General features: G+C 35.9%; 1 protein-coding gene across 1 annotated transcript in view; it reads right to left on the bottom strand.

Moving 5' to 3' along the window:
• The window catches only part of PCDH15 (protocadherin related 15), an 859,006-nt gene that overhangs the window by 637,853 nt on the left and 194,360 nt on the right, over positions 1-26,793 (bottom strand). Inside the window, exons 3-4 of the mRNA XM_051973865.1 lie at positions 15,562-15,722; positions 6,460-6,615 (exon numbers count right to left, since the gene is read on the bottom strand). Coding sequence (XP_051829825.1) covers positions 6,460-6,615; positions 15,562-15,722 — 317 coding nt within the window. The remainder of the gene's footprint in view (positions 1-6,459; positions 6,616-15,561; positions 15,723-26,793) is intronic.

Here is a 26,793-nt window from a genome sequence, read left to right as displayed (position 1 = left end):
GAAAGAACTAGGAAGAACTAGAGTTTGGGGGGCATGGAGTCAAAGGAATTCTAATCCAATTCAACTCAATAATCATTAATGAAGTGTTGGTGACTATCTGACAGTGTGTTAGGCTCTGGGAACACAAAGTGAGGACAAGTATGGGAGAGAGCCATGGGAGATAAATAAAAACTTCCTGTCTATGAGGAGTTTGCATTCTCCTAATGGGAGTCATGTGAACAAAAAACTCTGATACTGAAGGTCTTAGATACCAGAGAAAATGAAAATGTATTTTGATATATAAAGAACTTTCACATGAGGGAGGACTTAGCCTTATTTTGCTTGGCCACAGATAATAGATGTAGGCCCAATGGGAGGAAGCAGCAAAGAGACCAACTGAAGCTTGATGACTCGGCCATGGGTGGGGGTAGACAATAAACTCTAATAATTCAAGGTAGCCCCAAATCGGGGCTGCCTCCCATGCATTATAGTCTGTCAAGTCATGTTTAGAATTTGTCTAGTAGAAAATTTGCTTGGAATAATTAGGAATGAATTGTCTGTGAGGTTCCTTTCCACATAAAAATTCAATGTATATGTACGTATGTTTGTGTGTATGTATATGCATGTGCAAATATATGCAGATATTTGTACAGATGTGTATGTACGTGCACACACACAGACACAGACACAACACACATGTACATGTCTTACCTGCAAGTGCATAGCTATCTGTTCCACGCACATGTGACATGCATGGATGCCTATGTACACATGTGTATATATGCATTGTATATATGCATTGTGCACATGTGTTCATCTATGATCTGGATAATATGGAGCAAGTATATCATACAAAGGAAAATTGGGGGTAATTGAACATCAGCATCTAGAATAGACTACATGGATTTGGAGTGACATACTGACAAATGTCTGAGGAATCACCATCAGAGAATTGATTAATAAAGACACCCAAGGAGTTGAAAAATATGCCTGAGGCAATCTATTACAGTAGCAAATTAGGTCGAAGTGCCCATCTTCTTGATTAGCTACATCTCCAACGTGATCTGATAATCGATAGGGTTAAAATATCTAATGTGGGACAATTGAAATGAAAGGATGAATAGTCTTGTATTTGCTAAGAGAAAAGAAAGTGAAAGTATCATAAATCATGATATTACACAGACAATTGTTTATAAGGCCATGGGTAAGGTGACCAAGACAACTGAATTTATATTGACATTGAAACAGGGGGACCTGCTGTGGAGATTACAGATAGAGTGATCCTGCATAGCTTCTGTTTGGAATGGAGTTAAAAACAAATATAAATAGACATAAGCATGTATGTATATGCATACATATACATGCAATTATGTGTATATATACATATACATATAATATGCTCATCCATAAATCCATACATATAATCAGCAATACAGATAATAATACGTATAATCAGCAAGGGTCCAAGAAAAATCTGAAGTACATTTTCCAGCTTTTTTTCACTGTTGTCTTAAAGGCAAGACTATCTTTCCAGTCATTAAGGTCTAAAACTTCTGTGTTGTCTTCAATTCCACATTCTCACTTTCTTCTTATAAATAAGCAGGTATGCATCTTGTCCTTTCTCATATAATTTCTGCCAGCTTTTGCAATACTCCCCTGCTCTCCACTTAGACATCTGCCACCCTCACACAGGCTCTTATCCTCTCTTCACTGGGTTGTTGCAATAGCCTCTAATTGCTCTCCCTGCTGTAAATCTCTGCCCACTTGAATCCATCTTTCCATACAGCCACCACAATAATTTCCCTAAAGTACAGGTTTAACCATGTGATCCTCTCCTCCTTCATTCAATGAGCACCAGTAATTCCCTAGTAAGGACTATAGAATCAAATAGAGATGATCTTTTGGGCCATTTAAAGTTCTTGACCATTGCCACATTTTCCAGAAATTATGCTCTTTGATGCCTTTTCATTGTTCCTCACACATACTATACCTTCATTCCTTTCTATGTCTTTGTACCGATTGTCTCAACGCTTAGGATGTCCTTCTTCCTTATCTAACTTGTGGAATTCCTGATTGCCTTCAAGATTCAGATAAATCGTCACCATTTTTATGAGGCCATCATTAATCTTCTTCCTCCCACCACTCATAACTCCCAAGCCATTAATGTCTTTTCATAAAAGATTACATCCTATAAGTTTTACACGTTTTGTTTATATTCCTATACCCATAAATCCATAGATAAAACATGTAAATATGACATGCTAGGGCTTTCATATCTGCTCTGAAGTACAGGAAACCCATGGGGGGTTCTATTCTAGAAACCAATCATTGGTGAATAAAAAGATCAAATTTACTCCTTGGAGAAATAGAATTCTGCTAATAAGAGAAGAAAATCAGGCTATTATTTGAAATAATTCTTACTCTACTTATTGAGTCCTGTGCCAAGGAAGAATCATCACTTGCTGAGATGAATCTTTTCTTATGCTGCCCAAAGCTCCCTTTATATGAATGTCAATTTGTGCTCACAATAATTACAGAAATCTATACCACAGTGTCCTTTAAAAAAGATGGAGAGGGACATGTATAAGATATGGAAAATGAATTTAATCTTCTAAAAATGGGTCAAATAAAATATGCATTTAAGTCATCAGTGGGCCTCTCAATATTTGAGTTTCAGCTTAATATTAAAAAACTGTTTCCCAGAGTTAACAAAAAAGTTTTTTTTAATGTTCTTAATTCAAGTTGTTCCTGTTCTTCCTAATTCCAAATTTTGTGTGTATGTGTATGTATATGTGTGTGGGAGGCAAGTGCTCATTCATACACATGCATGCACACAAACTTGACATTTTCTTATGTTGTCAATATGTCATCTCTGATAAAAGAAACAACTTTCTCTGCATCCAGGTGGACTAAAATCCAGCCTTTGAGTCTTTGCCATAGCTACAATGGTCTATGGTTGACTTTACTGTTAATTGTTCCAAAAGGGAGCACAGGAACATGTCAGGGGAGAGACACTCACATCAGATGCTTCCATAACTTTGAGGTGTCAAGGTGGCTTTGGAAGTAGGCCTTCAAAATGGGCACGACTAGTACTCTGAGGCATCTTGGGTACTTGTGTCTCACAGAGGTCCTTCAAAGGTCCAAAAGTTCATTTTATTTATCAATGTTTACAGAAAAAAAAAAGGTTAGGAGTAACTTGATTGTTATAGGGAGAAAAAGATGGAGCATCTTGCTCAAAATAAACTGTAATTTAAATTTAATAGCATTTAAGATGAAGGTGAAAAGGGTGAGAGGAGAATCATGAGGTGTTTGTGGCTCTTAAAGGGCAGCAAATGGGGTTGGTTGGTGTATTCTTGGCTTTTGTTGACAATGTCCCTCTGTTAGTCAGATACTAGTTTTGTGTGAAATATATGTTCAATTTAAATTGCACAATTTCTTTTCATAAAACAGTTATTTGAAAACAGGAAAAAGTTATATATAATACAATGTTTAACATGTTACTCTCCCACATTAGAATTATATGCTTCTTGAGGAAAGCAGTATTTTTTGTCTCTGTACCATATAACTAATTTCTGGGACATAGTCAGTGGTGAATGAATTAAAAAGTCGATAGATAAGAAAGACTTGAACTAGCTAAATCTCATTGGTCAATCTAAAAAAAAAATCACTGTAAATTATTTGTGTTGGTGTTTTTTTTTAAATATGAAAATAAGAATACCTCATAAACGGCAATTTTATTCATCCAAAACACAATATCAAATGACACAATAACTGTAAATTATTTAGCACAATATCTGACAAAGAAAACAATATATAAATGTTAGCTAGTATTGGCTATTACTGTGATATGATGAATAGAGACCCAGCTTCAGAGCTCCACATAATAACTTCAACTAAACCTCATATAACATGATTTTAAGGCTCTTCACAATTCATCTTCCTATGGATACACCATGACTTATTAAAATCTTTACTAAAACCATGGTTTCTAGATTTGAATTGAATACAATACACCATATGTGAGCTGATTAGAGAACTGTTGAAACTCAGTAAGACCTGAAATTATCAGAAAGGGATTTATTCTTGTCTATCAACTTGTGGGAGTGGAAATGTTTAGCAAGACTTTCACAGTATGGATGGCACAAAGTTAGGAAGAAGAAATCATCCATTTGATCATAGACTCAGTATATAGAGACATTGACTTTGGTAGGATAGAAAATTGAATCAAACCTAATAAATTTCAATAGTAAACTCAAAATCAATAGAAATATGGTTAGATGGCATTTGGGTTAAAACAATAACTAATATTTATCTCCTACCTACTATGTGCTAAGCATTATGGTAAATATTATCTCATTTGATACTCATAACAACTCTGAGGAGAAGCTATTATTATGATGCCATTTTATAGAAGAGGAAACTGAGGCAAATAAAGGTTAAATGACTTTCCTGGGTTCACACAGCTACTAAGTGGATGAGGCCAGATTTGATTTAAAGTCTTCCTAGCTCTAGGTCCAGTGATCTACCCACTATGCCATCTAACTGGCTTTTAGAAGGCATCAAAATCAATAGAGATGAGTAATGTCTTAGCCATCATAAAAATAAATAATCAAAATAAATAAATAAAGGGGCAGCTAGGTGGCCAGTGGATTGAGTACCAGCCCTGAAGTCAGGAAGATCTGAGTTCAAATCTGACCTCAGACACTTAACACTTCCTAGCTGTGTGACCCTGGGCAAGTCACTTAACCCCAATTGCCTCAGCAAAAAACCAAAAGCCAAAACATACAAAATAAATAAGTAAACTTTTAAAATGTCTTTAATAGAATCAAATTAATAAAGATATGAGAAACAATCATCTTGATTTATTCTGTATTGGTCACCCCTTCCACTCTCCCATTGTGTCCCATTCTGTATAGACACTTTTAAAGTGAACATTGAATTCTGGTTCATTTAGAGGAGTATAACCAGATGATTGATCAGGAAAACAATGTTCATGTCTGGTTGGAAAAAAATTGAAATCTTTAACTTGGTGCAGCGAAGCTTTAGACATCCGTGAGGACTGTCTTCACATACTTGAAAGACTGCCATTAAAAGGAATGACTTTTTTTGTCCCCAAAGGATATAAGTGGGAGAGATCTTTGGGACTCAAACAAAACAAATGTTGGCTCAAAGGCATGTAATCAGAGCTCTAGCATTTTGTGCTTGCAGAGCAAGCACAAAGAGATGCTTTGACTTTATTGCAAAAGGATAATTGGGATATGGGATAATTGGATGCTGCTTAACTGAAGAACTTTGGGAAAGTATATCCCCATGGAGAACCTCACTATCTTTAGGCAGCAAAATGGAAACATTTGACTAGCTTGCTTAAGTAAACGTTGTGAAATCTGAAATCAGTAGTTAAGATCTGATCTGTTTCTTGAAATATTCAAAGAATATCATTAATCCTTTTGGGACAAGAATGTCTAATCCACTCTTCTATATTTTGTTTACTTCTATTCAGCTCCCATCTATAGATGTTTATTATCATGTTTACTTATAGTATTTTTGCTTAATTTTTGGTTCTCCCATGAACATAACATGTAGTTCAGTAAATGAACTATCTGGCTAAATGGAATTTGTATATTGTAGAATGTCTCTTTTCTCATGCCTACCAGTAATTGCAGTGGGCTGACTAAATCAGAAAAAGAAGAGAACTGAGTCAATTCTTTAATCACAAAGAGAACACTCCCTAGTTACTAGTTACCAAAAGTACAATGAGTATCTTTTGGAATCTCTGAACTTCTTCCCATTACAGATCTTTTAAAAGAAAAGGCTGGAATAATTGATAGATGGGATTCTGTACTAGAACCTTCCAGTTCTAGATTCTTATATTCTGTAACAATTATAGAGAGAATAGGTTCTAGATCTTTCTTTATATTATTACTTGTCATTTAGTAATGATATCTTTATCATCTTCATGATAATATCATTTATTATTCTCATATGGTTGCTCTGAGAACAGTGTTTTATAAACAGTGAAGGATTTTACAGCTGCTACCCATTTTTATTCTATTTTCTTAGAGAAAAGACACTTTTCATAGTGTCTTCCTAATTCATCCTAATATAACAAAGTTTTTGGAGGTTAAAAAAAAAAAGAGAGATGAGACGTCAAACATTGCTTCCTGATTAACTTGAAAAAAAATATGGCTATATAGATGAGAATGGATTTCCAGTGGCAAAATGAATCTTTAGTACCCTCCTAGAAAAGTTTTCCAAAAACACTGAACAAATAACTCATCATCTGAGATACTTTTTTTTTTTACATTTTACATATTTTTCCTTAATTTTCTTTTTAAATGAAACACCAAGATGTATTTAGTAGTCTTAAACATTAGAGCTAGTGGTAAGTTGTGAATAGCACCAGAAACACAACATGCATCTCAATTTGTCTCTCTATTGATCTAACAAAATGATAGGAAGAAAGAGAAGAGAGCAGCTGACCTCGTTCACGGTAGCATAGTAGCTCTCATGCTTGAAAGTAGGAGAGTTGTCATTTCTGTCTCTCACCACAATTCGAACTTCATGGTAAATAACGGTCCCCACTTTTTTGTTGACACACTGGACCTTCACCACAATGGAATGGATATTCATTGGTGGCTGCAAGGAAAAAAGGGCATTTTAAAAAGTAAAACTACATTTAATCCTAATTATCTGAGCAGGATAGACATCATTTATAGATATTCTTCTTTACTATAAAGCCATACACAAACATGACTGTCCCTTAGGAAATGACAGTTTTCAAATTACCTGGAGTAAGATAGGGGGATCATAATCTGTTTCTTTTGTAGATTAGGTGTGGAATTTAGCTGTATGTTATATGAACACGCGACACATATGTGCATACACATATAAAGATATTACATACATATTACACATATTATGCATAATTGACTAGCAATAATCAAAGCAAACATACTCTTGGTACAAGAGGAAATATTCTATTATGGGTACCATAATAATAATGCAATATATTTTAATATGTTATATTATATGATGTAATATGATGACATTTTAGCATTTTATGTACCATGTCATGGTAGGTACCATAGAAAGTTTAATGATGATGAAGGCATAACATATGTTATCATTGCACATAATATATAAATCATATACATATATAGACCCGTGTGCATGTCTTTGTATAAATAGATGTATATGTGTGTGTAGAGAGATGGGGGGTAGAGAGGAAGGGGAAAAGAGAAGGAAGGAAGAAGGGAGGCAGAAGATAGAATAGACATATAAAGATGGCTAGATGGCTATATAGACCTGCAGGCAGGAGTTCAAAAAAGGCCTCAGACACTCCCTAGCTGTGTGACACTGGTCAAGTCACTTGACTTCTGTTTGTCTCAGTGTACTGGAGAAGGAAGTGATAAAGTACTCTGATATCTCTACCATGAAAACATCATATTGATATGCCGTGGTCTATGGGGAGTGACAAAGAGTTGAAAACAATTGGATGAACAACAGAACAATGGATAGAACTTGCACAGGCCTAGGAAACGAGATCTGAGCCTCAATTAATAGCTATTTATCTATGATGAAGTCATTTTCCTCCTTTCCACTTCAATATTTCATCTTTAAAATGGGGATGATAATAACATATACTTCATAAGGATGGATAATAAATATAAAGTAATTTGCAAACCTTAAAATTCTATCTAAATGCTCATTTTTATCTACCAACAATAACGATGTAGCAATGATAAAACATAATGAAAAGAAAGCTTGATGTGGAGTCAGAGCACCAGAGGACCTCAAATCCCAGCTCTACTCCTATCTGTGTGACCTCACTCATTTCTTCCTTACTACTGTTTTTTCTTATCTATAAAATGAAGAGTTCAGGCAGAGTGACTTCCAAAATGATCTAAATCTTACCTCGTTCAAAAGAAATAAATCCAATTATAAGAATAGTAATGTACAATATAAAGGCACAACCTTTACAAAGCCATCTATGAGTATAGAGAAGGAGATATGGGTCAAAGGACAGAAATAAAAATAAAGACAACGTCATAGCACAACAGGAACATGCTCCTAATATCTTAGAAAGAGGCTATGGATGATGCTGTTCTAAGACAAAATTTAAAATTGCAATAAAAGCAAGTTTCAAGAATGTTGGGAAAGTTGATTTGAACATAGATTTGAAGACTTTGATCTAGATGCAAAATTATAGGTCATTAACCTCATTGTACAGGTGATGAAGCTGAGGCTGAAAGAGATTAGGTGGTTTTCTCAAGATTACAAAGTTAATAAATCTTTGCGGTGGAATCTAAACTCCAATCTTCTTGACTCCAACTCTCGCACTCTACATGATACCTTTGTTATCTACCATCCAATGGAAATCTCATTCTACAAAAAAAAAAAAAAAAAAAAAAAAAAAAAAACTGAGAATTTTGGCAATCTTTTTATATTATTTTTTCAGAAGGCAAAAGAAGCAAAAATGGGAACTATTATTTTAGATTTTATTCTGACCAACAAGGACAAATGGGTTCAGAAAATGGAAGAGAAAGCAATCTTGAAAAAGAGCGATCATTCTATCATTGTTGGGTAGAGTATTTCTCAAGAAGAACAACTGAGATGATGAAAGATAGGGGAAACCTTGTCACAGAATATACATACAGAAGAATATTTGGAGTTTTTATTCGTATTTATATTTAGCATGTGTTAAGTCCTTTACTTTTGTTAAGGAGATCTGTTTAAGGAGATAGATATACATGCATATGTATAATATAGGCATATCCCTCCACAGTTACATATATTTATATATACCCATGTTTGTGCATATGTTTAAATATACACATTCATATGGAAGAATATGCCCACATATTGACCTGTGAATATGTAAATATGTGTGTATACTTTTATATAAACAATCTTTTTTGATACATATATCAATTCTGTGAGGCTGTTGCTATTATACCAATTCACAGATGAGGAAATTGATGCAGACAGAAGTGACTTATTCAGAATCTCACAATTAGTAAATAGCTGAAACAAGATTCAAACTCTGTTCTTCCTTATGCTAAATTCAATGATCCATTTCAGCTCCAGTAAACTAACTGCAATGATTTAGCTTTGAACTTCTTTGGGAGATTATTATCATAATTGAATCAGATCTTTGCTTTTATTGGTAGAAGGAAGTCCTGCCAAGGATCATCTCTCTAATAACACAAATCAGCATCTTTCTTGAACCTTAGAATCTGCAATAAGTGCCTCTGGTTCTGGGCATTTTGTCATGTGCGCTGCCACTCGTCAAGTACGGATCAGAGATTGGAACTGAAGCCAGGGCTTCTTAATCTGTCTGTTTCTTTATATACATTGTCATGCTTTTCTTTAATAGGCAGGTTGATATTTTTCAATCTTTTGAAATACTTTTATATGAAAGAAGGACTTGATTCAATGTGTGTAGTTCAGAGGGTAAAAAAAAAAAAAAATCACATCAATGGTTGACAAAGGCAACAGATTTCAGCACATTGTGGCAAGCAGGAGAAATATTGTGTTACTTAGAACTGTCCAGAAATTGAGTCCTGCCTTTGAGAGAGTCTGTGGTAGAGTATAGAGTGGTATAATTGGAGCCAAGGACACCTCTTCTGATTCCAAATAATTCTATGGTCTGAGTAAATCATGTAATCTCTGATGTTTTCCCCTTACTTTAAGCAATTTGATGGCACATTGGATAGACACTGGGGCTGGAATCAGGGAAAAGTGGATTCAAATCCAACTAAAGACACTTGCTAATTGCCCACCTAGACAATTCACTTAGCTTCTCTTTGCCACGGCATCTTGATCTGAAAAATGAGGATAATAATAGCATCTATCCATAGTGATTCTTGTGAGGATGAAATGAGATAATATGTGTAAAGCACTTTGCAAATGTTAGAGTAATATGAAAATATAAGTTATTTCTTTTTTTATTTCTAAAATGGGCACAATAAAACACCACAGGATTATTTTCAGGTCCATTGGAAGTATCACACAATGTGTTTTTCAAACTTTAAAGTGCGGTATAAATACTAGTTTTTACCATCATTATCATAAAAGGCTGACTTCTCTGTCCTTGGAAGTGTTCAAGTAGAGACTAAATGCCAAAGCTTTAAAAAGAGGATTCCTGTTTTGAACAGGAGATCGGATTTAGTGACTTTTGGGGGCTCGTCTAACTCTATGAATATGTGTATTTCAATGGTTTGGTGAACAGATAGTACATATTTCAAAACAAATCTAAAACAAGATATCGTTATGCTCGTTCCTTGCCAAACAATCTTCAGAAACAATCATGTTAATGATGTTAGTCTTTCTTTGGGCCTGGGTTTCCACAATTATAAAATGGAGAAATCAGACTATGTAACCATAAAAATCCTTTTTTTTAATTTTAGGTCTGTGATCCCAATATGTGGCCTAAATTCTGGCACTGTGATTTAAGAGGATTTTGGATGAAAGGTCTTGTGAATCCCTTTCAATTCTATTTTTTTTCTTCTATCATATTTAGCTTCTAAATATTACATGAAGAATATTGAAAATCTTTCCATTTTGATCCCTATCCTATTTGCATCAGAATTATTAGGACACAAATGTCATAGCCCTTGCAAGTAGAAGACTAACCATTCAGGTATACAGGCCATCAAATCAAGCACATAAGTACCATACATTAGGCACGTCCAGGACCCCTGAAAAGGTTTTCACTCCACAGTCTAGTTCCCCTCCTCCTTCCCTCCTTCCTTCCCTCCCTGTTTGCGTAGATCGAACACAGAAGGCAATAAATTTTCACCCTAATGGTTCAGAGCTGAAGGCAAGAATTCTCCATGGCTAATATATAACAGACACATTGTAATCTGATGTTAGAATAGATTCTACTTGGCTGTATGGGATGGCTGTAAATATGTCAATTGTAATTCTACTAAGTAGATTAGTGAGAGGTTAGGGACACCAAAGTGCTTAGGAATGGGCTAAGGAAACTGTGGTTTGCCTGTCATAGCTAAAGGCAAAAAATAAGTCACTGTAATTTAATTTTCACTAATTCTCTTTAATTGTTTTGTTCAACCAACAAAGAAATTTTGCATATTTTGGGAGTAACTAATTGCAATAGTTATCTTTTATAGATAGTCTAAGCTGATAAGCTATTTTACATATTTGATATGAATAATGTTTAGCAATGCAGGGGAAATGTCTAAAATTTTTGCATTTGTGTCTTTCAAGAATCAAAAATTTAAAAGGATCCTCCTGTTGGGAATTTATCGGGGTGATAAATGTAGAGCTTAGTCGCTCTCTCCAAACTATTAGAACAAAAATAAAGAAATTTCTAATGATCTGCTGAGGATATTGATTTCCTGTCCTTTGAAAACACAATTCTTTGCAAGTGAAGATAAAAATGTATTCTTGTCATCAATTTTAGTACAAGTGTATCCATTCTCCACAGGTAGGAATATTCTTTGCAATGACTTTCCTCTTTTCTGTTTTCAAGAATACTTTTTTTTCCTTTCCTAATACCTTTAGCAAATGAATAAAAATAGTCTATCAGCCAATGAGAAGACAGTGGAGGGGGAGAAATAGTACCAGGAGGGGAGAAGAAAGGAGGAAATAGAAAGGGGAGGGGAAAAAAAAGTGTTCATGAGACAATTGGATGAGAACTGAAGAAATAAAGGAAGGCAGTATCCTTGAAATTCTAAAAAGAAGAGCTATTTTACCCAGTGAGTAATACAATTTTGGTGTTTGTTACCTAAGGAGATGATAAAGATTGAAATTATAAATAGGCTTTTGGAAAGATCACAGAAATGGAGAGGTGCTCACTGTTTAAATCACTCTGTGATTAAGGCCACTTAGAGATATTTAAAGTTGTTATGAAAGTAACCAAAACTTATTTGCAAAACTTGCTCAAAATGTTTTTTGGAGGATACACATACTTATTTTTAAGAGATAAAGAATTTTCTTAATGAGAGAGTTGCACAAGTGAAAGGTTGATTAAGACCATTAAATAAACTTGTTGAAGATAAAAGAGAAATGACTGAAAAGCTATTTGATGCCAAATATAGAATTTAGGGAATAGAAAGAGATTTGAGAGATGGTGACAATACTTCTGAATTGGGCACAAAATATCTATTTCTTTCATTACTATTCCCACATCATCACACTCAGTGTAATGAAGTAGAAGAAAAAAAAATCTTGGTTTGCATACAGAGAAACTAGTTTCAAATCCCAGTTCTGACACTTCCTACCCGTGTGACTTCTCTGCTCTAACCTCAGTTTCTCTCCATGCAAAGTACAGGGTTAGAATAGAGTTAGATTTTTTTTTCCAAATCTATGAGTTAGGATCACTGACTATTTGGATTTGTGCCTCAAGAATTAATCAAATTTATGTCTTTGGCTATTTGGGGGACTTCTGCAGAGAACCAAATGTAAAATTGATGGCAATTTACACTTTGTAATTAGGGCCTAGAGCCATCATTTTGAGAGATGAACAAATTCCTTTAAAGGTTGAATGCCTGAAATTAAGAACTCAAAGTAATAGCAATGTTCAATTAGGATTACCTTAAATTTTCAAGCTTAATCTCAAGGAGAATAACTAATGTTTCTTCTCTTCTTGGTTTAGCATGTAAATTTTCAGGATGATTCCTGAAAAGACTAATCAAAATAAAGGGAGTGGAAGAGGTGACCTCTAAGATACCTTTCATTTCTAAATTCATAACCCAATGAGTTTTTTTATGGATTAACAAGATAACGATTTTCACCTGGAGGCATTCACGAGCTATCCTAATAGAAAGAGGCTCACAAATCAAAAGACACAGTTCCCCAGGGGAAATCAAGTATTTCAATGTTTTATTTCCCTCCTTACTATAATCCAGAAAACAGGTTGACCAAACTTTTTTCCCATTCACAATTACAGGACAACCACAAATAAAGGGTAAGAATGCTCTAAAATATGGAGAGGATAAAGGATTCATCCAGGATCACAGAAGGAATTAGAATAGTTAGGCAATTCAAATCCAGGACTTTGGATTCCATATACAACATTCTTTCTACAGCCCTCACTAGCCCTTTGTTGGGTGAAGATAAAAAGGTAGAAGTCTAAATATCCAGATTTCATCCCTATGTCTTTATGTTTCTCCAATATTAATATTCCCAAGGTTGTTATTTTGTGTTGACTGTGTTAGCACCCGGATACTTTAGAATCAACTGGAGTCAGATAAATGATCTTTATTCTTTTTCAAAGCTAGAGGAGAGAGAGAGAAGACACAGAAAACTCCTCTTTCTCACTTATCTTACTCCACCTTCTAAATCCTCCACCCAATCTCTCTATAGGCCAACAGATCAAGCCTGCACAGAGTAGTGGGCAGAGCCATTCTTTCTCCAAGCATATGCTAATAGAGTATTGTCCAATTGGTAATTAGCCTTAAGTGCTCGGACCTCAATGCATCAGCTCAGTTTCAGCCCCAGTTTTTTCTCCTAACTATGGTTCATACATTGGAAGTATATGCAAATCTGGGTGTGAAAATGGTCTGAGTTTACTTTGGGTGGGCAAGCTCTATTCTCTAAATGTTGAGCTTCTTCTGCTCAACATTTCTACTACCAACAGGTGCTCCCCAATGTAAACAAGGTGATAGGAACTTCTAATTTCATTTTGCTAATTCATTGAGCTAGATCATTCTAATCCTTTTTATAGGAAATCTCAACAGCTAAGTGAATTTAGAGAATACTAAAAGGATTAGCAATTTGAGCAGGGTCACACAGATTCTACATTTGGGAGGAAAGAGTCCTTCCACCTGATTTTATATAATTAGCTTAATTCTGCCTCCCCCGTAAGGGATTTATCCTTTTAATCTTCTCTCTCTTCCTCACTCTAATTTATACTAGCTATATGATGTTGGGACTAGTCATTTAATCTGTCTATAAGTATATGCTTCACATATTCTTTGTAAATACAGACATACACACATATATATAAACATAAACATAGACATATGTAACAATATATTCTGTTTGACAGTATGTGTTTTTCTTGAAGAAAGGGGTTATTTCGTACTTTGTATTTGTACCCTTGGTGCCTAACACAGTACCTGACACACTCGAATATTTAATAATAAATTTATGAATGAATGAATCTTTTCATTATAAAGTTGCAACCTTGTTGGTTTGTGGTCTTAGATGGGAATATAAATATATTATATCTCTATCAGCTATTATCATACACATCATTGTCAGCATCTTATTGCCACCACCATCATCATCATCACCGACAATGACATGTTCATTATCACTGTTATCAAACTGGTGATTCCATGGATTTGGGAAGCTTAATGTTATTGAAGGTGTCTCACTTATTCACTAGTTGATGTTTCCTTCCTTGTCTTACCTGGGGATATACAAATACATTGTCTTTATCATCCCCTTCGACAGACTTTTATTTTTATTTATTTATTTTACTTCCAACAACTCTTTTTTTTTTCCCACTTGGGTTTTGTGAATATTAATTCAGTATACACTACTATGGGAGGTAAGCTGATGCAGTTGGTCAGAAATTAGAGAATTGGGGTTCACATTTTAACTCCCCTCATCCTGTGTGCCAAACTTTGTAGGTTTCTTAGTGTCTCTGGGTTTTTATTCTTTTATTTATAAAGTGAGGGTATTAGACTGGATGAAGCTAAAGATCTCTTACAGAACAAATCTCTCATTCTAATGTTTTGTTAGAGCATTGAAAGAGCTAATTGGTAGTTTATCATGCAAGGAAGATTTCTTTAAATTTACTGAACTAGAAGGGAACTTTAAACAATCAAAAAATTACAAAGAATATATTCTCTTCATTTATTAAACAGATGAGTAAACTGATGGCCTTTGGGAGTATATTTGAAGACTTACATAACTAATAATGCAATTATCACTAGAGCTCAGATGATAAAACTGGGCCTCCTAGTATCAAGTCCAGGGAGATTTTTAATTTTTTTTTTTTAATATTACAGCACTTCAGGGACCAATTTCTTTGTTGTTATCCTGCTTTCACTAATGCAGGTTCAATCACTTGTATGAATAAAAAGATCTTGAGGAGCTGTTGTAAAAAATATCTACTACTCAACCAATGGCCTTCCTATAGTCAACTTCATATTAGACCATTTTGAGTTATTTAGACTGGTCCCTGGAGGATTGATACACATCTGCCTGGGAGCTGAGGTTAAAGTCTGTCTGAATTGTTAGGATCTTCCTAAGATTTTGCCCTTTCTGTATAAATCCAGGGTCCCTGTACATCATGGTAAAGATACCCGATCATTCTAACATGTAAAGGTCATAATTTGATTCCAAAGAAAGTGACAGATTTTCATCTCCCCAAAGAGGATAAAAGTCTCCAATTCATTTTTCTGAATGTCATTAATCTAATTTGCACAAATCCAAACAAAACATCATTGAACCTCTGCTCTCCCACTCATTAGTCACACATTACTTATTCATGGTAAGGCCTTGGCATGAGTTTCCTACAAGGAATACTGGTCTCTTTACAAACTTTCTAGGTCTCTGTGGAAAAAGAGAGCAAGAGACAAGAGAGTACAAAACAAACCAACTAACATCTCTGTCCAGGACTCTGCCGGTGCTGTTTAGGAAGAGCATCTGTTTGACTGGATCCAACATCACCCAGTAATCCGTATTGTCCTTTAACGAAAGCTCAATGGTAGGATTGGGGCCCCCAGCTGTCCCTTTGATGAGCATGTTGTCCACGATGATTGTACCTGCAAGCACAAAAAGGAATCTACTTAAAACCACCTCATACTGCCTCTGCTCTTTAGCAAGCCCCAAAGCATTTCACCAAGTGATGAGATGCTGATCTCCTTTTAAAGAGAAAATTCTGAACATTTACTTCAAGAGTTAGCTTTGATAGTGTTCACTGTGGGGAAGCAGACATGATCACAAGGAAATACACAGAAGAAATTATTTGAGGGGGAAGAAGTGGGCATGTGAGAGAATCCGAGTAGGTGTTTAGCCACAGAATTATATCCACCATAGGCAGGCTTTCTATCCTGTTCATATTATTAGTTTATCCTTCCTAACTTCCTACTCCCACCCTCCCACCTCCACAGGAGTTATCTTATCATGAACAAAAGTAATACCGGTAATAACAAAGGCTGATATTTCAATTCACTCAGGAAAGCTTCTGATATAGAGATTCAGAGGAGAAAAGAAGATAAAAGATTAAAAAAAAAAAATTAGTAGTCTTCCCATAGTGAGAGTTGCTGTGGCTTATTTTTTTCCCCTTTCCCTGAAGCAAATCCTTAAAAGATAAATCTGAATGTGCTTCATGTCCACTTGCTGGATTATGGCTCCTCAAAGTTAATCATTACATATGGTGCTCTTTCAAGGTGACTGCTGTGGCAAACACCAAGGTAATAGCTGGGCCACTATCAAGATAGCGCTGAAAATAATGTTAATTCTCCTCTTTTTCCCACACAAGCAATGATGCTGCCTTAAGTTCAGATCATGTGAAGGTGACTTTAATGAACCACAGTTCAGCACTAGGAAGGTCAGAGATGCTGACCAACTGACCTCAAGTATTTTGGAGACTTTTATAAGGAAGAGAGATTAGACCTGTACTTGTTGACTCCAGAGGACAAAAGGAGGGATAATATGTTACCAAGAGATAAATTAAATCACTTTCCACAAAAGATTTAGCCTTATTCCCTCCTGCTCTTCAATGTTTATGACTCCCCAGAAAATTACCTTACATTGATTTTGAAACCAATTTCTCACAGACTTATGTGCATACATTGTTTTCCTGCCAATTTAATGTAAACGTTATGAAATCAGAAGCTGTTTCCATTTTGGGTACCATGTTACTTAATCAGTAAGCACGTAAAGGCCAGGAATGAGGTTAAGCATTGGAGATAAAAAACAAAGGTGATCTAGAGAAACTGCTTTCCACTGGGGAAAAACATATACATATATAAGTTTATATAAGATACATAGGAAAAAAAGACAAAATATCATTTTATGGGGGACTTTAGTAATTGGGGTTAAACTTAATATGGAAGATATTCACAATTATTAGGGTGTGGAATAGAAAAGACTTTCTATAAATAATCACTGAACTGAGTTTTGTATTGAGATCCAGATCTCCAGTTTGTAGAACTACACCTGGAACATAGTAGGCCTGTAATAAATTCATATGATGTTTGAGTGAATTAATAAATGAATGATTTTTTTAAAAAATGAATGATTTTAGGGATCCTTTAGGAGAATAGACTACCTCAAGAGGCAGGAGGTTTCTCTTCCCAGCATGTCTTTGAGCAAAGGCTACAACGGCACACAGTATGTGCTTAGGGAATGTTTGCTGACTTGAAATGACTAGAAGGGATTATATAAAGGTATGGGTTAGCGCTGACGCCCACTTAGGTCCCTTCTAACTCTCAGCTGTTGGGCTGCTGTTGTTGAAAGAGAAAACTAACCAAGAGCAAGTATTCTCCATTGGCTCTTTTTATTACTCATATTCCATTTAAAAGGGATGTGGCACTAAAAATGAAAATAAAACCTCTTCAAGACACTAAAGTAAATTGTGAACATCCAGGGAATTCACTGCCTGAAGATATCAGGCAAAAATATATTTACAGTATATAAATAAGAATTTGCTCTTGAAAAATGCCTTGAGTGAAAAATCAATCTTAAAGTCACAAGCCAAATCTGGAGTTGGGGGATAAAAGTCCCTGTGCACCCTGAGCTAGGAGAGGTCGGTGCTTGTCTAGTCTGTTTATAGATTGGCAGTGTGATACAGTGGCAAGGTATGGGACCTGAGGGCTTACTTTTGAATATTGACTTGGCTATTTCACTTTTGGGAGAGATCCGTTTCTGAATCTTTAAAATGAAGCTTGATCAACATGGCCTGATGTGAAAGGTTCTTCCAAAAACAAAACTTTGTGATCAGTAATATTTACCACATCTATGTGAGGATTTGTTCCCATGCAACACCACAGACTGGGGCACTCTTTTAGTATACTTTAATAGTTCAATGGATAGATGATCTCATCAATGTAGGCATTCCCACTAAGGATGTAGATAATGGTCCCTCTTTGCCTTCCTATCCTACATAGGCTTGTTTACAGAGCTTCTAGAAGATCTCTACAAGAAATCCATGCAATGTGCTGGTACCCACTTTTCTCAATTTCTCTGCTTTCTATTCCTAGCAAAGGAGTACATGGATACTTCAGTGCTTATCCCATCTTTTCACAATGAGATGGACTCTTTACTTTTTAATTATGTGTATTACTGATGCCTTATATTTTTACATCAGCCAACTTCCTTTAAAAGGAAAACCCATTGTTTAAAACGAATATACTAAAAACTATAAGCAACTTTTTGTATATTTTTAATTGTATTCTTCCTAAATAAGGTGGTTTTCTCTAATATCACATATGCTAAATAACCAGATCACTTCCCCTTCTCCTTTTTAAATATTATACAAAGCTTCTGTTCAGAGAGAGGAGAACAGTTGCTCATAGCTGGTTTTGTCCATCTTTTCAAATGGCAAGTCGATAACCTTCTGACAAAACACCTGAATGTACAGATAAGAGGCCGATGACATTTTCATTCCCTCTTCCAGGAATAAGGCCCCAGCATGCACCTGTCAGTGAATTATGCACATACCCATCTTTGGTCATGTTGTTCTAACTGGATTTCAGGAACTATATAATTAGTGAATTACATATCACTAGTTTTTCAATTACAGGAAAAGAAAACAGAACCAGCACTGAGACGTTCTGGCTATGAGAATATACATCTTTGGACCCATTATGCACAAAAGCTTGCGATTTTCAGTTCCACTCTCTACTCCCATCTCTATGCTGTATTTAATACACACAAATAATATCTATCCATCCATCTACTAAGAGAGAGAAAGAGAGAGAGAGACACACACACAGAGGCAAAGAGACAGAGAAAGAGAGAAAGGAGAAGGGAGACACACAGAGATACAGAGAGACAGAGTTCTTTGTGAAAACATATCTAAGCTAAACACATCTAGAGACATCTCCAGTCATCCTCTTCTATATATTGCAACAGGATCCAGATGGCTCTAAAGGAGAATGTGAGACTAGCACAGCCTGTCCTCACTTAAGTCCAATACACCTGCATATTACAGAATCACTTCCCTGATGTCATGGTCTTTTTCAAGAGCAAAAGACAAATAACAACAATGATTTATCTAAAATAAAAGTAAAGCTACTGAAAAACATTATTATAAATGCCAACATAATATTGTGAAAATACCCAAACTGAAACTAGATTTGTCTATATACCAATATCTATTTAACAATCATCCATCTAGCCATCCAACATCTAGCTATCTATCCAGCTATCATCTTTTTAGTCATCAGTGGAATATTGTTAGAATCCTTACAAAATGTTAACTCACTGGAATTGATAGAAACATTGCTTATGTACTTAAGTTTGCATCTTTGAGAGGTCACACATTAGCTCACACATTAGAGCTTCATGGGAGATTCACAAGTCATAGCTCCCACAATCCCAGTCTCTCAGAGGAGGAGTCAACCTTTGAATTCACACTTCTAAAAGAGCATATAAAAGGAGGAGCCTCAGCAAGGAGAGTCAGTTTTAAGAGAATGAGAAAGCAGCATTCAGTTGGGCAGATGGGAAGATTCGGATAGAGCTAGAGGCTGAAGCTGGCAGAGGCAAAGGACAAGCTGCAAGAGCTCTTGGAATCAAGGAGAGAGATAGGCTTCTAAGAAAGCTAACTGGGCTATTTTAGAAGAGACAATAAAAGGAGTGGACTTTAACAGCTGGCTGCATTTTAGGGGATTATTACTTTGAACTGAAACTAAGGCTGCCTCCAGAAGCTCCCCAAGAAATCTGCTCCCAGAGAACCATTATATTTTAGAAAAGAAGAACACTACAGAATATCTTACAAGCATTCTTTGCTTTCAGTTTATCCTAGAGCTTTGATTTCTGTAATGGGCTGAGGCATGAGTTGATGCACTGAGGTCCCAAGCACATGAGGCTAAATAGTAATTGGACCATACTCTGTTAATATATAAGCTTGGAGAAAGAATGGCCCCCGCCTACTCTTTGTGCAAGTCCTGATGTGTTGTATAGGAAATGATGATTCTGGTGGGTGGATGCAGGGGAGTGAAAAAGGAAGGGGAGAAGAGCTCAGACCTCTCTCTTTGCTAGCTGTTTGTTTCTCTTCTTCTTTTTACTTTTTGCTCTACCCACTGCTTTTTGCTGAGGCAGTTGGGGTTGTGACTTGCCCATGGTCATACAACCAGGAATTGTTAAGTGTCTGAGGCTGGATTTGAACTCAGGTCCTCTTGACTTCAAAGCTGGTGCTCTAGAGAGTAGTCATAGAGAAACAAACAGCTAGCAGAGAGAGAGGTCTGAGTTCTCCTCTCCTTCCTTTTTCACTCCCCTGCCTCCACCCACCAGAATCGTCATTTCCTATACAACACATCAGGACTTGCACAAAGAGTAGGCGGGGACCATTCTTTCTCCAAACTTATATATTAATAGAGTATGGTCCAATTACTATTTAGCCTCATGTGCTTGGGACCTCAGTACATCAACTCAAGCCTCAGCCCGTTACAGATTTCTTTGGAATGAGCAATCTGATAGTTTATGCCATGTGCAAGTTTGCTATGGAAGGTGAAGCAGAAAAGACTTAAGTGGGTTATGATAGTTGTTTTTGAGTATGTGAAAGCCGGCAAGTGTAGCAGGAATTTATATCATTCTGATTGGCTGCACACAGCAGAACTAAGCTGGACAAATGTGGGGAAATTTCCCAAAAGCAAATTGAACTTTCAACTAGGTTTAGGGATGGGAACTAATGTTGTGATTACATTGCTGTAGGGACACCCAATTCAATAAATTTCTCACACCAAAAGTGATGGCTACTTGAGCTGAAATATATAGACTAATAGATTCACTTGTAGCAAATGGTATCTGAAGAATGGCACGTAGTCAAGACGTTTCTGAGGAAAGATGAGACCAAATCTTCTTGGTTCCAAGTTTGCTTTCTATCTAGTAAGCTATCCTGCTCCTCTCATGATTACATTTCAATACCATAACTTCCTAACAATTTAAACTCTTTATTAAAGATTAGTGTCCCATCTTTTGAACAGAGATTTGCTGGACTTATACTTTCAGATGATGAAATTAAAGCCACCTATAGTCATATGAAAAAAAATGTTCTAAATCACTATTGACTAGAGAAATGCAATTAAAACTATCTGAGACATCACCTCACACCTCTAAGAAGTGGCTAAGATGACAGGAAAAGATAATGATAAATGTTGGAGAGGATGTGGGAAAACTTGGACACTAATGTATTGTTGGTGGAGTTTTGAAATCATTCAACCATTTTGGAGAGAAATCAGGAACTATGCTCAAAGAACTATGAAACTATGAGTACCCTTTGACCCAACAATATCATTATTGGACCTATATCCCAAGGAAATCATAAAGGAGGGAAAAAGACCCTGCAAAAATGTTTATAGCAGCTCCTAGATGACCATCAATCGGGAAATGGCTGAACAAGTTGTGGTATATGAAAGTAATGAAATATTATTGTTGTTCTATAAATATAATGAACACGCTGATTTTAGAAAAGCCTGGAAAGATTTACACGAACTGATGTTGAGCAAAAGAAGGAGAACCAGTAACACATTGTACACAATAACAGTAAGAATGTGTGATGATCAACTATGAAAGACTTGATTTTTCTCAGTGGTTTAGTGATCCAAAGCAATCCTAATAGACTTTGAACAGAAAATGCCATCTGTATTCAGAAAAAAAAGAACTAAAGACACGAAATATAAATCTATGTTCACCTTTTTTTTCCCATTTCTTCCATGGTTTTCCTCTTTTGTTCTGATTTGTCTCTCCCAACATGATTCATAAAGCAATGTGTGTTAAAAATAAACAAATAAATAAAGGTTATAAAAATAAATCCTATATAATTTTGTGGTTGGCACCATCCAGTATAAGTAACTTCTATAGGATGACCAAAATGACTCGGCCTTGTTCATTTGTTCATAATAATAATATCTACATCACAGGATCATTATCAATAATATATGTAAAGTACTTTGTAAACATTAAATTGATATATACATGTTAGTTGTGAATGTTACTGTTGTTCTCAATTGCTATCATTAGTTTTGTTGGATGGATAAGAGAACCTTCTGTTCAGGATGGAGTGATAGAAAAGGTGGGAATTTTTTTTTTCTTTTGCTGAGGCAAAATGAAGTGACTTGCCCAGGGTCGTCACATAACTAGCAAGTATTAAGTGTCTGAAATCACATTTGAACTCAGATCCTTCTGACTTCAAAGCTGGTGCTCTAACCACTGCAAAGGTGGGAATTTTTAAAAGGTAAACTTCAGTGACAATCCTGAAAAAGCAGAGCCCATAGCTCCATTTACTCAAACAAGGTCACATATTTAGATTAAAAAAAAAAATCAAGTAACATCTACTTCGATAGATTCATTTTACAGATAAGAAACCTGATTCTTAGTCTGGACAAGTGACTAGTTCAAAGTCATATAGATTGTTACGTACTGAGAGTATCTGAAGCCATATCCCTTGGCTCCACAAAGAACCCTTTTGGTCACTTTATCATGCTTCTGACCACCAGAAAACATTTGAGTGGATTTCCAATAGAATCTGGCTCATTTCACCATCTATCTTAACTTAGGTATTTCCTTGCCTTGAAGTCCTAATTCACAAGACCTCTTTTAGTACAGTGATTCTCTGGTTCATTTTTCTAATGTGATTTACTTAAGTTATGGTTTGCCCACAGCTACTTCTTAATTCCAAACAGGTTTCTTTTTCCCTTCCCACCTCCACAACCAGGGAATTCAAATTAATTTTAATAATTGCCCAAGATAAACACACTTTGGAGGCTGTGGGAAATAAAATCAACATAATCCTTTCCCATGGTCAAAGTAGGTCACACATGCACCATGCTCTAAGGTTTCCTTCTAAGATGCCTTGCTTGTAACATCCTGTAAGTTCATTAGTGCATGTATCGTGTATGGTACAGATGAGGAACCTGAAGCCTGAGTGAGCTTTGCCCAAGGTCATACAGTGATTAATGTCAGAGAAAGGATTAGACTTTCCTATCTCCTAGCTCCATGTTTTATGATCTTTCCTTTACACAATATATTTTACTGTGGCAAATCTTGGATAGTATTTCTCACACATAATATATGGTTTAATATATTTAACATATAACATAGAGCAACATGCTTTGTTATATTTTCTCCTTTCCTTTGGGGCTATTTCTCATTGGTTGTCCTTTATAGTCAAAGAGGACCAAAATGAGATCACTATCTAAGAGGCTAGTTATACTGTGTTCAACTGTAGTTGATCAGAATAATGCAAACTAAGAATGCTCTGCCTCAGATGGGACACAAATGGTGCCTAGGAACATTTGGGGTACCTTTTCTAATTTTGTACATCTCACTTTTTTTTTGGGGGGGGTGAATTCAATTCTGCTTTGCTTATAGAGCAGACCTTTTCTGATGAGGGCACCATGCTTGGCGGTCTTGTGCCATTGTTCTAGGATTATGGTTTTTGATCACTTTATAAGCACTTGTCCCATATGAGCTCTTCATAAAATAAATTTTTGGGGAAGTCTCCATTCAGCATTTGTACAACGTAGCCAGCCCAATGAAGTTGTGCTCTCTGTAGTAAAGTTGGAATGCTTGGCATTTTACTTTGAGAAATAACCTCAGTATCTGGTATCTCATTCTGCCAGATGATCTTCAGAATCTCCCTAACACAATTCAAATGGAAGCGATTCAGTTTCCTGGCTTGGGGCCGGTAGACTATCCAAGTTTTACAGACATACAACAATGAGGTCAACACAATGGCTCTGTAGACCTTTGTTTTGATAGCCAATCTAATATTTCTCCTTTGTCACATTTTCCTTCAGAGCATCCCAAACACTGAGCTAGTTCTGGCAATGCGTGTGTCAATCTCGTTATCAGTGTAGACATTATCAATATATACCATGAAGATAAAAGAACTTATCCACAGCATGCAAAACTTTACCATTTACTGTAACTGATGCTTCTGCACATGGATGACATAGTGCTGACTGATGGAGGACCTGGGTTTTCATGGTGTTAATTGTTAAGCCAAATCTAGCACAAATAGCAGAGAATTGTTCCATAGAGGGCCACAGATAGTGGAGGAACTTTGAGTAAGTTTTAAGATCCTTTACCCCAGGGGAAACCACTGACAATATCTGGTTTGGCTCCCTATAACCTTTTGTGTTCACACCTTTTCCTAAGAAGACAAGGAGGACTTGACCACCTGTGTTCTACTTGAAGCAAAGGTACTTATAGCAGGGTGTTAATTCAGTGTGATTCATGAGATGATGGTTTTCTAGTTCACATATACCTAATATTTAATATGGTGATATAATGGTTCTACAGTTGACACATGCTCATTATGCTGTAGTGATATAATTGTAATAAGGGCTGAGAGGACTTGAAATAAGCAGACTCGAGAGAGACTACAGTGAGAGTATGCTGGAGCTCAATCTCAAACTTCAGACTCCAGGGAGATCCTCAAGAAATCTAGCCCAGACATTTCATATTCCAATTCTTTTATTTTTTTTTCATATTTCTAAAGCCAACATGATATAATGGACATCCTTTTTTCTTACCTAATCTTAGTGAAACTGCATCCAGATTCTCTCCATTACAAATATTGCTTGCTCTATATTTTATATAGTTACTCATTAGTTTAAGGAAAGCTCTCTTTATCCCTATGCTCTCAAGTGTTTTTAAGTGTTTACTCTGCTGAAACAAGGCTGCTCCAAGAAAATCAACAAGAACATTACAATGGTAGATTATGGTAATATTTTTCCTGATATTGAACCAACCCTGAATCAGGAGGATCTGAGTTCAAATGTGATCTCAGATACTTTAACACATCCTAGCTGTGTGACTCTGGGTAAGTCACTTAATCCCAATTGGTCACACCCTCCCTGACTTCTCAGGGAAGGGAGGTGAAAACACCAAAAAGGAGGTGATTCTGCCCTCCCTGACTTCTCAGGGAGGGGAGAACATCAAGGGAAATGGGGAGCCAAACCAGATATTGTCAGCAGGTTTCCTCTGGGCTAAAGGGTCTTATACCTTAGCCAGAGTTCCCCCACTATCTGTGGCCCTCTACATTGTTCCATATTTCGTTACATCTCAGCTTCATAAATGCATTGGGTGTTCAATCACCTGTAAACCAAAAAATCATTTGCCAACACTCCATCTACTCTAGTTTGGGTTTGTATCCCTTTCAAGTTGACGGATTTACCATCAATGCGATAGCTGGCTTTGATTCCATCTTTGCTCTCATTGAAGGCATTTGACAACATGACTGAAAACACCATGTTTAAAAAGCATGGGAGGGAAGAAATGTCATTCTTTAGAGATCACAGTGTTTCCTGATTCTGACACCTGTAGCATCAATTATAGAATACTCATGTTATAATTAAAGAATATCGCGGTGACAAACAACCGTTGAATCGCTGAAGTTACTACATGATTTTCCAATTAGCATCTGACTTCATATCCTTTAGCCTTGTCTGTACTGGAGTCAGTTCCAGATGGATTTACTATGCTTGTATAAGTTAGAAAATAGAAGCTTACTGAAGGGCGGGGGGAATTTTTGATACATTTTTCTTCTAGAATTTTTTCCCAGCACCGTGTCAGGTCCCAAAAAGTTCCTTTTAAAAAGCTTTTTGATTTGCCTTAGATGATCATAGTTTTAAATTTATTCAGTTTCTCCTTTTAATTTTATGCAGTAAAAGCATTCATCAGTGAGACTGTATTAAGCATTATTACAACCTTGGCAGTGTACCATAATGTAGGTAATATGTACTTTTTTATAAATAAACAAAGAAATAGAATGATAAATAAATGAAAACTCTGAAACAATCAAGAAATCAGTGAAGTGATACCAATGTTTATTTAGTTTGGATACTGAAAATGACTTTTCACAGAGTTAGCATTTGACAAGAACTATAAAATATTCTTTCATTCAAGTTCACTGAGGAATCTTTATCAGGCAATGGGAATGGGCTGATTGGGAAGAAGGGAATACTTATCATGTACCTATTGTTTTATGAGTGCTTGTTAAGTAGGCAAATCCCCAGCTCTTTCTGAGTCTCAGTTTCCTGATCTATAAAATGTATACCTCCTATGTGCCTTCTCTCTCTGACTCTTTAATTTCTTGTTTAGAGATGATTCTTGTTCAGATAAAGGTGGGACCAGAACAGGGGTTTTTAATTTATTTTTGCATCATGTATTATTTTGGAGATCTGGTCAAGGCCTTCTGAGAGTCTTCTTTTTAAATGGATGAAATAAAATACAGAGGATAAAAAGAAAACTGATTTGCTAAGAACTGGAAATCACAGATGCCTTTTAATTGAGGAATGACTAACCAAGCTGTGGTATATGATTGTAATGGAATATTATTTTGCTATAAGAAATGAGAAGCAGGATGATTTCAGAAACCTGGAAAGATTTAAATGAACTGATGTGTAGTGAAGTGAATAGAACCAGAACATTGTACACCATAACAGCAAGAAATGTGAATGACTTAGCTATTCTCAGCTGTACAATGAACCAAGACAATCCCAAAGGATGAAGTTTACTATCTGCCTCCAGAGAAAGAACTGATGTTACAGACCAAAACATGCTATTTTCACTTTCTTTTCTTCATTTTTTTTTTTCCTTTTGAGCCTTCTGTACAAAATAACTAATATGGAACTGTTGCAAATGACTACATTTTTATAATCT

Source organism: Antechinus flavipes, chromosome 2, assembly GCF_016432865.1.
Source record: "Antechinus flavipes isolate AdamAnt ecotype Samford, QLD, Australia chromosome 2, AdamAnt_v2, whole genome shotgun sequence".
In the NCBI taxonomy this organism is placed as follows: domain Eukaryota; kingdom Metazoa; phylum Chordata; class Mammalia; order Dasyuromorphia; family Dasyuridae; genus Antechinus; species Antechinus flavipes.
This window is presented reverse-complemented; position numbering and strand designations above follow the sequence as displayed.